Source organism: Vanacampus margaritifer, chromosome 8, assembly GCF_051991255.1.
Source record: "Vanacampus margaritifer isolate UIUO_Vmar chromosome 8, RoL_Vmar_1.0, whole genome shotgun sequence".
NCBI lineage: Eukaryota > Metazoa > Chordata > Actinopteri > Syngnathiformes > Syngnathidae > Vanacampus > Vanacampus margaritifer.
The window spans coordinates 3890321-3905637 of NC_135439.1; the positions used below are offsets into that span (position 1 = coordinate 3890321).

Consider the following 15317-nt stretch of genomic DNA (forward strand, 5'->3'; position numbering starts at 1 on the left):
TTAATGAGAAAATATCATTTGGAAGACTTGATTTAATTATTTTTTTTATAATAATTATTCTTACCCTAACGAGGACAAGTGATATAGAAAATGAATGGATGGATTTTGCTCAACTTAATTTGTATGATATCATGTGTGTTTGACCTAGTTACGGTGTTAGTCATGTGGTTAATGATGGCATACTGTGCCTATTGTTAACAAGGTCACAGTCATCTCCACCCACTCAGGGTCGAGATGACCTTAAAGCAGCATGTCGGTCGTTGGTGCAGCAACATTTTTGCCTCGCTGACGATGTGCAGCACTAAAACTTTCTGGAGCTCTAAATAATGCAGTCGTAAGCTGGCCTCAAGTCTTTTCAACTGCGCATTGAGTGCATTCACTTTTCAACTTCTTCATGTGACCTCACATGAAAAAGCCCTTCAACAGATGTGTGTGTGTGTGTGTGTGTGTGTGTGTGTGTGTTTGTGACAGAGAGAAATCGATGGGAATTTATTGACCACGCATTCACTTCACTGCGTTCAACCATTTTAGCGCCGCCACCTACCTTTTGACTTTGGCTTGCACATCTATGGGAGAGAACAAGATGCTTTCACTCATTGATCAAAACATCAGGTCCAACTGAATGAGAGTCAATACAAGAGCTATGTGAGAAATGCTCCCTTTCAATTTTTTTATTTTCAGTTTTAATCAACACTTGCAGAAAAGTACTTATCTAACGCTGCTGTTAATTTGACCTTTAAGAATTTTATTTCACAAGTTGCTTCACGTTAAAGACGACATCGCTGTTAATATGAAAAGAAAATTGCACTAAGCTGTCACCAATGTCTTACAAATGCAATTATGCAAATGACTAAATGATTAAAGATGCAGCCACATTTCTATTAGTTTTAACATTTATTTTCCATTATTATGTTAACAAGCGTATGAACATATCTAAAATTTGTGATTAATTGTGAGTTAACTATTGAAGTTATGCGATTAATTACAATTAAAAGAATTAATCACCTGACACCCATGTATTTTGTATTTACTTTTTTAATTAGTCTTAGATTTTGTTTTATTTTCAAAATCACATATATAGTTCTTTAATTTAAAAAAAAAAATGTTTTTTTTTCTTTATATATGGATATTTTTTAATTCAATATTTATTCATTGGTAACTAAATAAAGGGGCGCATATTGTTATAATGTTTATAAAGAACTATTTAAAAAGAAAAAACAATTTATTACTTTTTTTTTCCCTCTGAGCCCCAACAAAAAACGGTGTGACAGCAACAATGTTGGATTTCAATATCCTCAAAAAAATAAAGAAGCTGAGATGACAAGAGATGAAGAGTTGTATCCTTCCCCTTGAATTCCAGGTGATATGATAGCGTATCCAGGAGGGATGAGGGTGTTAGTCCGCGAGGAAGAGAATCGGGTGTTAATTTGCGCCAGGGCTCACACCTGCAGCATTCCCTCAAAGAGACTGAAGCTGACCTAAAATGATGGCCTTGTCACATAAGACGTTAATCCATCCTCCCTGCAGACGCTCCCGTAGCTGATTGAATCACTGTGGCCATAGTGTGTTTTTTTTTTTTTTAGCATCTTGGTCAAAAACATGTTTAATGCTCATAATAGAAAAGAAAAAATACAGTCAAAGTATTTTTTTTTTCAAAACCAAAAGCATTTTACGGGCATATGCTTGTTAACACAATAGCTACACTCTAAAAACAACGGGTAAAAAATGGACCGATCCTCTACTCGGGTCGATTTGACCCAACTTTGAGTCAAGAAATGGGTCTTTCGGCGTAAAACAACTCATAAATATTGGTCAGATCCTTTTTTTGGGTAAAAAAAAAAAGGGTCATTTTGTATAAAACAATTCAAGTTGGGTCAAATTTTTGATCCATGGGTTACTTTTGACCCAATTGTTTTTAGAGTGTATAGTGTAGTGGTTCACATAGCCCTTGCTTTGCATATGTAGGGTCTCGTCTTAATTCATAGAAAACGGGGCACTGATTTACACATATAGTATGAAATTTGATATATTTTTACCTTTATTCATAGAAAATAGGAGCAAAAACAAATTCAATACTATCAAGGTGTAAATGTTGTCCTCATTAGTAGTGTAATGGTTCACATCGCAGACTTTTATACAGCACCCATAGAAAATGGATGGATGTACTTGCCCTTCTCCTGGCTTGGCACTTCATGAAAAGTAAAACTGCGCCACCTTTGCGCTTCCACCAATTACTTTAGCGCTGTGTAATCCAAGCTGACCTCACCCCTTTCTTCCTACTCCATCCTTTAGCCCCTTCCACGGTACTATCGCTACCTTCTTATTTTTTTTCCATCCCCTGAAGGCTTGTTCGGCTCGCCACCTCTGGCCAATTACAGCAGCGGCGAGCAGCAATGCGCAGTTGCTCTCTCTCTCTCTCTCTCTCTCTCTCTCTCGGGCCCTTCGTATCTTTTGGAGCGAGAGCCGTCCAGGTGACGGTTCGTTCCCACCATCGCTTCAGTGTCCGCACGTCGGGGAGGGATGTCGGGTTCTGCTTGGACAATTGAAATGCTAATGTGGAAGCAATTTAAGCCAATGGCCCAGTTGTGGTCAGTTTGCCCACAGTATGCTTTGAAATCCTGAAATGGCTTGACATGGTGAACTAGTGGTTAGTACAGTGGTGGGCAAACTCGGTCCTCGAGGGCCGGAGTCCTGCAGGTTTTGGAGGTCTCCCTGTCCCAACACAAGCTGATTCCAATCAACAGGATGGTCATCAGACTAATGCAGAGCTTGCTGATGAGCTGATCATATATCAGCTGTGTTGGAGGAGAGAAACATCCAAAACCTGTAGGACTCCGGCCCTCGAGGACCCGAGTTGGGCCGCCCATGGGTGAGCATCTTGTCAAGTTTGGGCTTCAAATCCCAGTTTTGGCCTTCCTGTGTGGAGACCTCGTGTTCTCCCTGTGATAGTGTGTTTTCTTTTTGCTCCGTCTCAGTCCCATATTCCAAAAACATGCTTAGGTAGGTCGGAAGGATTTTGAAAAATAATCGAATTGCGGCCAGTTAGTGTTAATTTTATCCTTTATTTTTACATGTAGTTTCCGTTTTAGTCCAGTTTCAATCCTGCATTTTAGTTTTTATCATAGTCAACCTCATCTCGTTTATTTTAAGTCCCATTTTTCGTCGCCTATAAATCTAGCATATCAGTCTTTATTTTCGCCTAAGAAAACATAATTTTATTCATCTAGTTTCTAAAACTATTTCACATAAAAAAATCTCTCATCTTCTTGATGAAAAACAACTTCACACACAATTACAGTATATATTAAGTGGCTACTATGGCTCCATGCTGATCGAAAATACCAAGGACACATAAAAAAAAACAAAAAAAAACTAGTATATCATCATGTGGGTGTAGCTTTTGTGTATCTTTATATGTATCCATGCACTGTTTTGTTGTGTAGATTAAATCAAGAATTTGCTTTTATTCGTCATTCCCGTTGTCAGATTAGCGAGGGTGCTGCGAAGGAGGCGTTGTTAAAGCATTGACCTTCCATTAAATCCAAGTTAATTCCGCCACGCACAGCCAGCTAGCGGCGAGGGGGCGTACCGAGACCCGCCCGTTCATCATCATGAGACTCTGGCTGTAAGGCCCAAACAACATGCGAAAAGCCTCGATGCGCTTTTTCTTGCCCATGCCTTCGTTGCGAGCCAGCGAGCCAATCAGGAAGCAGGATCTGGAAGAGGAGAAGTTGAAGTGAAAGCGGAGGGACCCGTGTCAAAAATGGAAGGCGGCGAGGCAAAGCGAGGCATTAAAATTCATACTGAGCCGAAGTAGCAGCCTGAATACTGATAAGGGGCAGGGGTCCACTCCTGAAGTCACGTACAGTAACAATGACATAAATGTTCCTTTTTAAAATTCCATCCCGACCGAGAATAATAAAGGATGAAGGCGAGTGGGAGAGGAAAAACTCAAAAGATTCTCTTATACAAGGATACTGCATCTCTAATGTGCTTCTGACATCGCCGCCACAGCTGCTGGATAGCGGCAAGGAAATGAGAAAATGTCTATTTATGACGGGTGTGTGTGTGTGTGTGTGTGTGTGTGTGTGTGTGTGTGTGTGTGTGTGTGTGTGTGTGTGTGTGTGTGTGTGTGTGCGTGCGCGTGTGTGTGTGTGTGTGTGTGTGTGTGTGTGTGGGCAGATGTGGGCATGCAACCATACACTGTTGCTATTTTATTCCTCCCCACATTACGCTGTGTGTGCCTGTCAAAGTGTAGAATTCACTTGTGAACAATTTGATGCAAGCTAAAGACCCCCCCCCCCCACACCCTCCCACCACCACCACCATCTTTTGTCCCTCATATCTTGTTGGAAATAAACGGCATTGAGAAGATGCGTCAGTCAATAGCAGTGTTGTAACCTCGCCAACATGCAATCTGCAAATACATCTGCAGTTTACTATGTAAGACATGACAGTTTTGATGAAAATAACTCATTTTCTGCATTGTTGACAAATTTTTATTGGAGTTTATTTTCACTGACATGGACGTCAACTGGAATCCAACCGTTTACTGCCATCGACGTTTATATTCGTCAAGCAGGTTTTTGGTTTGGTCCGGGCTGTTCAGTCCCCGTACGACCGGTGTCAGTTTGGTCCGCATTGCCGGCAGCAAGACGGATTTGTTTCCAGTGAGGGTTGGACTCCGCCAAGACTCCCCTTTGTCACCGATTCTGTTCATAACTTTTATGGATAGGATTTCTAGACGCGGCCGAGGCATTGAAGGGGGTTCGGTTTGATGGCCTCAACATAGCATCTCTGCTTTTTGCGAATGATGTGGTGCTGTTGAGTTCTTCAAGCCGTGATTTCCAACTCTCACTGGAGCGATTCACAGCTGACTGTGAAGCGGTTGGGATGAGGACCAGCACCTCCAAATTAGAGACCATGGTTCTCAGTTGGAAAAGGGAGATCCTGCCCCAAGTGAAGGAGTTCAAGTATCTAGAAGCTCTTGATTTACCAGTCGGTCTACGTTCATACCCTCACCTACGTATGGTCACGAGCTGTGGGTTGTGATCGAAAGAACAAGATCCCGTATACAAGCGGATGAAATGAGTTTCCTCCACAGGGTGTCCGGGCTCTACCTTGGAGATGGGGTGAGACGCTTGGTCATCCGGGAGGGACTCCGAGTCGAGCCGCTGCTCCTCTTTGTTGGACGGAACCAGCTGAGGTGGCTCGGGCATCTGGTTCGGATGCCTCCCTGGAGAGGTGTTCCGGGCATGTCCCACCGGCAGGAGGCCCCGGGGAGTACCCAGGACACGCCGGAGAGACTATTTCTCCCGGCTGGCCTGGGAATGCCTTGGGATCCCGCCAGAGGAGCTGGTTGAAGTGGCTGGGGAGAGGAAAGTCTGGGCTTCCCTCTCCCCAGTAGCGGTAGATAACGGATGGGTTGAGGTTTTTGGTTTTGCAAGGGGCGTTTGTTGGTCTCGCCCAACTTGTTTTGGTAATTCAGATTTGTAAAGCACTGTAATGACTTAACTGTAGATTGTGATATTGCTTTGGATTTGAGAACAGCACAGCTTTTGAGTAGAACAAAATTATGGAGTGAATCTCGGGTTGTCATGTTGATTATGAGGGACAGACATGACAACATGTTCGAAGTTGGAACAGAGCATGTATATGTATGGTAGTGGTAGTGCAATGACTTCTCTGAGTGATTGGGCGAGAAACAGCAAGGTGTGCACCCTGGACTGGTCGCCAGCCAGTCACAGAGCCAAGATTCTAACTCAAGACCTGTTGACAGTGAGGCAGACACATTATCCACTCCTGCACTGTGTTGCCGACAGTAAGGCACTCTCAAGGAAGACATGGTGGGTTTAGTGGGCACCTCATTTGGATCACGGGCGAGATGGAACCTATAACCAATGAAGGAATTATCATTAATTGTAATCGTTTGCGTGTTCAAATAATTGCAAGATGAGATTCTGGTGGAGAGGGTCCTTGCAAGGTTGGTTTATTACAGAGATCTCTGGTCACACAGTTAGACATCACCCAAGCAGTGTCATCCAATGTGTGTGTCTTCATTTGCCCACACAGCCTCTTTATTCAAAACATGAGGAAACGCCTCTGTCATCCCGTGACGCACAGAATGAGTTTGCATTTTCCCAGTAAACTAGATCGTCCTTGAACTTTTGACAACCGGATTTCTAATGAACAGCAACTAGACTTCTTAGATAAACATAGAAACATTTTAACTTTCTCATTTCTGGGAAAACAGTAGAAAAGATAGCAAGAATGTCAAAAGCATTACTCACACAGGTTATATCAGGTCAACATAATTACACCTTCATCAACACATCTATAATGAAATGTAAAACAGGTAAAAAGTAAAATCAACCAATAAAAATGTTAATAATGTCAACACCAATTCAAACCCAGAATCTCAAAACTGTGATCCATTCAAACGTACCACAATTGTACCGTGCTGTCCCTTTCAAAACATTTTGCATCAAAATGTCCTCTTGACCCGCCGGTACGATTAACATCCCAAAAAAAAGCTCTTTGCCGTGTTGTCAGAACGTCTCATGGATCAGTCTGGGTACACGTTAATATATTTTCAATCCCGATTTGACTGGAATTTAGATTAAAGTGACCTTAATCCTTCACCTCGCTCCACCGGCAGGCGAGACAAGCGAGCCAGAAGAGACCTATAGCCTCTCTGCTGGCAGGCTGGAGTGTTGGACTTCTCCTGTGAACAGAATTCGCAATCGCTTGGTTTTCGGTGACGCGCCGGAGAAATAATGGCCAGAAAATGCAACTTGCATTTCTTTCCATGCCGCTCTTTCGCTTTTAATGAGATCCAATACAAGATTTTATTTAAATATTCAATGTGTCATAGTATCCTGAGCAAAAATTTTGTAGGAATAAAATTTTTGATCATGAGTAAGGTTTTTTTTTTTTTTTTTGCTTGAGAAGCATCATTTGGTGACATCTTTAAAAAAGTTTTCCCCTCTCCAACCACTCCAATAATAATGCTTATTGTTAAATCTGAAGTCTCTTCACGAGCACACTGCGCCGGTCGATAAGCGCAAATTCAAATACTTGTGGACGAGTACTCCCTTATGGCTCTGTCCAAAGAACAGGAGAACTGTAAACTGGGCTTGCGAGCTGCAAAATGTGCAAACACATTACTTGCGAGGGATGCACTTGTGAACCAACAATCACTCTATTCACTCCACCACTCTATTGATGTAGTCTTTTTGTCTGACTTGACTTAATATTTGAACTCTATTAACCCCGCTAAAGCCTAAAATGCACCCCAAATTATAGCTCTGTCGCATGTATAGAGTAACAAATAGAGTCATTGTCAAGTTGTGGTTTCGTCAGCATGTTTGGGAGGTGAACCCTAAATTGTGTAGATGGCGCGTCGGGGACACTGTGATCTGCTTTGGCTGGTTGCCCGGGAGATCGTAAACACACTCACAACAACGACGACATTCAACAAAGGCACCTTCACACAAGAGTGACCTCCGTTTGGACGACGGATGACGAGTGCGGTGCAATTCGTTTCGGCTCACCGCTGTTGGTTGAATGGGGTACACCTAGCGATTTTAAACATCTTTATGTTATTGAGTTTTTAAATGCACACGGTCCAACTAATAACGTTGAATGGCTTCCACATGCCGAGAAAGTTGGTCATTTGTCTGCATGTGCCCTACGATTTGAGTAGTTACCAGTCCAGGGTTTGCCCCACCTTTCTCACCAAAAGCCATCTGGTATACAACCCTAATTAGGAAAAAGCTATAGAAAATGGAGTAATATTCAAATAACTCGTTTACTGCCCCAAAATAAAAACGTTCTATTTTAAATATTGTCATGTTCCCAAAAACGTATTTATACTTTTTTCTTTTTTTTATGCTAGAGCATACAGAAGGCGTTGATGTTGCCTCTCACCTGAAGAGGACGCTTAAAGCAACGGTAGTTATTTCAAAAAATGGCCAGCAGATGGCAGCAGAGTATGAGAGATCAACCAGGGCTATGTTGCAAAAAAGCTCTTTTCCCTTGTGTTTTAAACAGATTTGTGAATAATGATGAAACTTAGCTATATTCTTACGCTAATTGCTGCAAAACTGAAAGAGATACAAAATATACTTTTTTTCTTGATAAAAGAAGAGACTAAGCTTTCTTTTGGTAGGTTCCGTGTTTTTATAGCAATAGGACATGAAAAATCAGTCAAAATACAGTAAAACAACCGGGAGTAAAGGGGTTGCTTCAGTGAAAATGTCTGGGAGTGAATGAGATCAACTTTTGGACTGGGGGTTCTGTGATTTATTTATTTATTTTTGGGGTGTGGGCTGGGTTCGTAAGAGGATCCAGTGCGCAGTCAGCCTCAAAGCTGTGGATTTGGACCATCGATAGCGAGAGGCTTTGACAGCGTGAGCCGCTGTTGGACGCCTCCCATCAGATCGCAGCGCAATAAGCCGCTCAGGGGGAGGCGAGTTCTTCTTGAGCTGTGTCATGTTTCCTGAAACGGGCCGTCCATCATTTGTGCAATGATGGAGTTTAATTGTGAGGGAGCAGGAAGAAATGAACTGTGAAGAAACACGTTCTTTGGGGGCATCTGACCTTCACATGAATGCAACATGGTGTGTGTCAGATCATTTGTTTGTCCCTTTCATCAAGATCACAGGCTTTCTTGTTTGCTATGTGCTTTGATCTGTAAAGAAACGCTAATTGTGAAAAACAACAAAGCAAAGGTTGCTTATAATGGCAAATTTTGATGATTTACATAAAAACATGCGAGTTGGCTTTTATGTCTCATTATGGCCAGAAACAATGGCTTACTTTACTAGATGGCCTCGTTCCTGCAACAATCCGGAAATGTCAATCATTTGTCATGAGGAGGTTGTTGCATGCTACCACGGTGATGACAAGAAATTAGCCAGCGGGTAACGGTGCGGGTTCGTGCTGTGGTCATATAGTACAATCCACGGTATTTATGGCGCAAAAGTGGTTTATAGATGCCACCAGATGGCGACATAGCAGTTAACGCAATAACTCCCATTCATTCACTGTTTTACTGGATTTTGACTGATTTTGCAAGGCCCAAATAATATTGTGTTCTATTGCTATAAAAACATAGAACCTACCAAAAGAAAGATTAAAGTCTCTTCTTTTGTCAGAAAAAAAGTGTAATTATATCTGTTTGCAGCAATTAGCATTAGATTAGACTCTGCTGCCGCCTGCTGGCGGGTTTTTTTTGTAATAACTACCATTGCTTTAAGCGACCTCTTCAGGTCAGAAGCTGAATCAATTAAAAAAACATATAAATACGTTTTTGGGACTATGGCAATATTTAAAATTGAACGTTTTTATACGTTTTTGGGAGCAAATTAGTTAAAAACTGTGATGAGAAAGCACGAACACCCTGCATATAGAACGTACACAATTGTGAAACCAATGAAATCCTCGTTTGTGAGACTCATTTGCTGGTCTGTGTCTAGCCGTGGCCGGCGTCACGCCACATGGTCACCGCCGCGGCGCTATAAATAACCCGGTCTCGCGGCACTGAGGGCTGAGAGCCAGAGGGAGAGCAATCTGCTGTCTCCCCGAGGAGATGCTCCAGGGCCGAGGCGCAGACAAGAAGACGCGCACAGAAGCGCCCTCCGTGCAGGACGCAAGTCGGGGGGGGGGGTTCGGACTCATGTAGACTTATAGTCAAGTCCAAATCAAATGGTGCATCCAAAATACACTGACCTATTCTCTCTCTTTATTCTTTCCTTACTCACTCACTCACTTCCATTTCTCCAACTGTTGCTTTTCAGTCGTTAATTTCTTGGGCCCGACCCATTAATTGGCCGCCGATTTTAATCGTCCGATTATTGCCCTTCAAGCATCTGCCAAAACAATCGGCCAATTGGGCCAAATGGCTGATTATTTTCCCCTTAAAACTTTATAATTGAAGAAAACCGAAGTTTCCGATGCTGTGAAAGTACCCTGAATACACCATTTGGCTTGCATAACATTAGCAGCTAGCAAGTATGTAGCATATGTTCTGGTTATTCTGTTCCAAATTGTCCTATTTTTTATTTATTTATTATTATTTATTTATATATTTCAAAATAATCAGCAGATTAATCTGCAATCTGTATCTTTTTTTACTCACTCACTCACACATTTTTGTTTGTGGCTAATTTAACAGAATCTACTGCATTAGTAAATGAAGAAATTTATTTTGAAACGTGGATAATCACTGATTATACAGAGCAAGTCTAAGTATCATTTCCCATCTATTGCTTTTGTAATAACTTTTTAAACTGTTGAAAAAATAAAATAAAAATGGTGGCCACCCTGTATACTGGTGCCTTCTTTCAAGAGTTGAATTGTGATGCTACAGTTCGGGCCTGTGCATCGAATGCACTGCGTAACACTGAGCATATTGCCAACTCACACTTCATTAGCCGCGCTTATTTTCCCTGTAATGTCCAACTGTGGCCACTTTGGCATGCCCACCTATATCCCGGTGGGCATCCCTTAAACAATCTCACTCGGTCTGTCTGTCGTGTGTTTGACTTCCTGTTTTTGTCTCTCTTTGCAGGTGACAATAACCCCAAGGAGAGCAGCCCGTTTATCAACAGCAGCGATGCGGCGGCAGAGAAGAGCCAGCAGTACGATGGCAAGCACATGGCCCTGTTTGAGGTACGAAGCCCCACTGTTATGCCCCTCGCGGCAGCACGAAGGATCCTTCTCGCATTTTGAGCAGTGGCCCTGGCTGACCCACGATCGATGTCGGCAACAACGGCGTGAAGGCCGAGCGGGAGCGACGGGTTAATGCAAGCTAATCTCACACGGGTGCAAAGGATCAACGTGAAAAGGAAGCAATTTGTTGCTAACCTCTGTACAAATATACTGAGATGGTCCCAGCCGTGTGGCATTTGCGCATAGAAGAAAGGCGGTGTTTAATACAGATGGCATCTATTGAGGGTGGGAGGCAGAGTGCGCTTTGGGAGTAAACGTATCGCTACTATTTGCGGGGTGTCGCAACCAAGCCGTGCCACAAATAATGAAAAACTGCAAGATGATCACAATCACTTTATTATCAATAACCCAATATCCCCCACACCAAATAAACAATATATAATGAAGCATTTGTCAATTTTTGAGAACTCATGATATAGTAAATATGGCCACCATGTTCAATATTTAATGCAACTATCCATTGAATAAATGCATAGTTTAACCTCAGGGCTGCATTCATCGGTTGTGTTTTGTGCATGTACAGGAGGAAATGGACACCAGTCCCATGGTGTCGTCTCTGCTCAGCAGCCTGGCCAACTACTCCAACCTGCCGCAAGGGAGCAAGGAGCACGAGGAGGCCGAGAACAATGAGGCCGAGTCATCCCGCAAGAAACCCATCAAGGTATCGCAATTTATAAATATCGCATTTAAGTACACTTGAATGCGCAAGCAGCAGACCTGTGCTAGGCCAATCCTAAATGTGCTTATTTGACTCATAAAAGGGTTTGCATAATCTCTTACTAGCAACAAATAGTCAAAGAAGCAAATTAGACTAGACACTGTAGCTAACAGGACAGCTAACAAAGGAAACTAACAAGCTATAAATACCTCATAAACAAGCTGAAAAATATATACAAAAATGCTAACTTGCTAACTAGAAATATGACACACTAATTAGAAAGGTAATAAAGAGCCTAGCTTCCTACCTACATACCAGCTAATAAATAAGTTAACCAGCTAACTAAGTAGCTGCCTAAAATGAAACTAAGTAAAAAGCTAACAAATTAAATAATGAATAACAAAGCTAACTACAATGCTAACTGGCTAACAAACAAAACAAAATATAATGATTTAACTAGTTTTCCACTATGTTTAAATTAAGAGCCTAGCTTACTACCTACATACCAGCTAATAAATAAGCTAACCAGCTAACTAGGTAGCTGCCTAAATAAAGCTAACTAACCAGCTAAATAATGAATAACAAAGCTGACTAAAATGCTAACTGGCTAACAAACAAAACAAGTAAAAAAAAGTATATTAGTTTTCCACTTTGTTTAAATTAACTGGATCTCATTAAATGTTATCGTTTTTTTGCATTTGATAAGTATTTGCATGCATACACATGTATACACACACACTTGCTTTAAATTTGTTATCAGTAATGATTTAGACATGTTTGCAAACTCCACAGGGGGTAATTAAAGGGAAATGAAACCTTACAAGTCATTGTGAACTGATTGGTTGCACGTCATTAGCATTCCACATGTTCTCTAGTCTCATAATTTTTCTGTTATTGAGAATTATGCCACGAAAATGAATCTAGAATGAGTTCTGTATGAGTAGTATGTGTCGCTTTAGCAGCTGCAGTCTGTGTCAAGTGTCAACACAATCGACAATTTAAAGGTTCCGCTCGCTCTTATGCTCATAACTGCTGTTGTGTTCACCATCTAATTGTGGTTCCGCTTAATTAGAATTGTTACGAAGAGATGTCAAAGCTGCTTGGCTATAAGCTACGCTGCAGCTGAAGAGCGTTGAGGTCGTGTCGACGCATTTCAGTCGGAAATAAGTGATGGCTTCCAGAACTAAAGTAAAGCACAATATTTGATCATGAAGGTTTCCTACTGCATATTTCTCCGTTCAACATACCTGCGCACAAAGTTCCGTTTAATGTTAAGATAAAGATGAAATGGCAAAATCCGGTCAAAATCACAAGGATTAAGTAGCATTATTATCTGTATTCTCACAATTATAGCTAAAAAAAAAAAAAATGTAAACACAAAAAATCTGACAAAATGTTTTATTTTGATACAAAAAATGAAAAAAAATCAGCAACACTAAGAACTTTTTGTCAATTGCAATTAAAATGCCCCTACACAAAAATTGCCCGGCAAAGAGAAATATTATTACTAAGCATAATGTTACCTTGATTTGACATATTCAATCTTGATTAGTTTTGGTAGTGAATAGTTAAAAAAAAAAAAACTCTGCTGGGGATAAGAAAAAAAAAAGAAAGAATCCCCAGTACTTTAGAAGCCGTCAATCGTTTTCAGTTGGCATTCAAATCCCCGGTTTGTGTTACCGTGTCGCATCTTAAATGTCACTCACTAATGAGTCGCCGTCACATTATCCAGCACGATTTCTGTCAGGAAAGAGTTTTTGCTTCTCAGGGACTTTGTTCGCCGGATGCATTTTCAGCCACCGTGACAAAGCAAGATAACAAACCGTGTAAAGAAGGGCTCGGATCATTGGAGGCGTGACAGGGTTTGGACTTGCGATGGTGACAGCCTGACAGGTTTTTTTTTTGCCACCTTTGACCCGTCTTACCTACCCAGTTGCTTCATCAGTGTCCCCATGATGTTTTCCTTCCTCGTCACATCACTTCTCACGTGCCGCGACACTTTCACTCCTCACCTTGAACCCAATGACGTCTTTAAACGTTCCTGTCTGGGACATCAGCCGAGGACAAGCACTATTACAAATGCATTGATTGATGCTGCTCTTTATGTGCCCTGCGATTGACTGGCGACCAGTCCAGGGAGTATTGCAACTCCAGAAGTCAGATGGGATCATCTCTAGTTCACCCATGAGCCTAATACGGACATGCGCTGTAGAAAATTGACAATTTGTCTACATGTGCCCTGCGATTGACCTGCGACCAATCCAGGGTTTACGTCATCAAAAGTTAGCTGGAATAGTCCCCATTTCACCTGTGACCCTGAACAGGATGAACGCTTTACCAAATAAATGGCTGCACGGAGCCTGATTCTGCCTGATTCAATCGAAACCATTGCAATTCAGTTTAGCAAAAGGCAAGATGTAGACGCCGTTGGGCAAATTGAATTGCTGTTTTCAATTCCGCAGCAAGCCAGATGCAAAGCCGCAGGGAGTGAGAAAAGTATTCACTCAGGCTATGCTGTATTTAAGGCTCACTGTAGAGAGTTTAAGGCTCACTGTAGAGAGTTCTGCTGCATCAAGAATATTCACAGTGCATGTATCCGGTATATTTGAGTGAATCAGCCATTTAACCCTATTAAGCCAAAGGTATCATATTAAACATGACATTTTGAGCCCTCTATGTCATGAGTATAATACTTTTTGTAGGCCGATCACCTTCCCTCTCCATTTCTCCCTCCGCTCTTCATCTCCCTCATCATCAGCTCCCCCCGGGGAGTGGGGGGGGGCCCAGCCTGGAGGGGAGAGAGAGATGGCTTTTCTTTGTGTCGCAGTGTGAAAGGCGAGATTAGCAGATTGCTTGTCGTGTGACATGAGGGAGCTGTCTGGAGGTCGGGCAAGTTCACGCGCAAACTGGCCTGTGATTTGGAGCACACGAACTTGTACGCTTGGACATAGAAATGCACAAAAACAGCCCCATGACCTACTCAAAATCAATGATGCTAGTTACAGTTCCTGAAACAAACTGACTACATTCCAAGTGAGCACCGATACCAGGGATTTTACCGGGCCAATTTTTAAATACATTACTTTAAGTGTTTAGATTCTGTGTAAAAAAAAAATATATATACAGTATATATATATTTTTGGGGGACAGCTGTACAGTATATATATGTAATCAATATGACGAAATTAACACATTCACTCCCAGCCATTTTCACTGAAGCAACCCCCTTCGCTCGTGGCTGTTTTACTGGATTTTGACTGATTTTGCAAGGCCCACCGATTATTGTGTTTTATTGCTATAAAATATCGAACCTACCGCCCAAAAAATTTGAGTCTCTTCTTTCATCAGAAGAAAAAGTATATTTCTATCTGTTTCCTTTTTGCAGCAATTAGCATTAGAATATAGCTAAGTTTCCTCATTACAGTATTCACAAATCTGTTTAGAACTGTGGGTAAAGGAGCTTGTTTGCAACATGACCCTGGTTAATCTCTTATACTCTGCTGCCACCTGCTGGCCGTTTTTTGTAATTACTACCATTCACCCGTTCTCTGCAGTTCAGAGGCTGCATCAGATGCTCTAGCATAAAAAAAAAACATTAAAACAAACAAACATATAAATGCGTCTTTGGGACACTTAAAACACTTAAAATAGAACATCTTTATACGTTTTTGGGACCAAATGATTTAAACATATAGTGTAGCTATAATTATATTTCAACATTCTGGGTGCAATTTTAGACTGTATAGCTGGACCTAATGATGTGTTTAGTGAGCATATGTCACGGCGGCTAAATCCGCTCACACATTGTCATAAAGATACGACAGCCTTAAAAAAATGATTTGCTCCTTAATGTCCAATTGTTTATATAATCTTCTAGTGCAGCGCTCGGACGCTCCGCCCCATCTTTTTACAGCCTCCATGTTCT

The 15317-nt window shown here is 41.6% G+C and overlaps 1 protein-coding gene across 3 annotated transcripts in view; it reads left to right on the forward strand.

The window, feature by feature from the left end:
• slc12a5a (solute carrier family 12 member 5a) overlaps positions 1-15317 on the forward strand; it is a 151972-nt gene that overhangs the window by 92512 nt on the left and 44143 nt on the right. For all 3 annotated transcript variants that reach the window (XM_077572853.1, XM_077572854.1, XM_077572855.1), the window contains 2 exons: positions 10574-10674; positions 11258-11395. In XM_077572853.1, coding sequence (XP_077428979.1) covers positions 10574-10674; positions 11258-11395 — 239 coding nt within the window. The remainder of the gene's footprint in view (positions 1-10573; positions 10675-11257; positions 11396-15317) is intronic.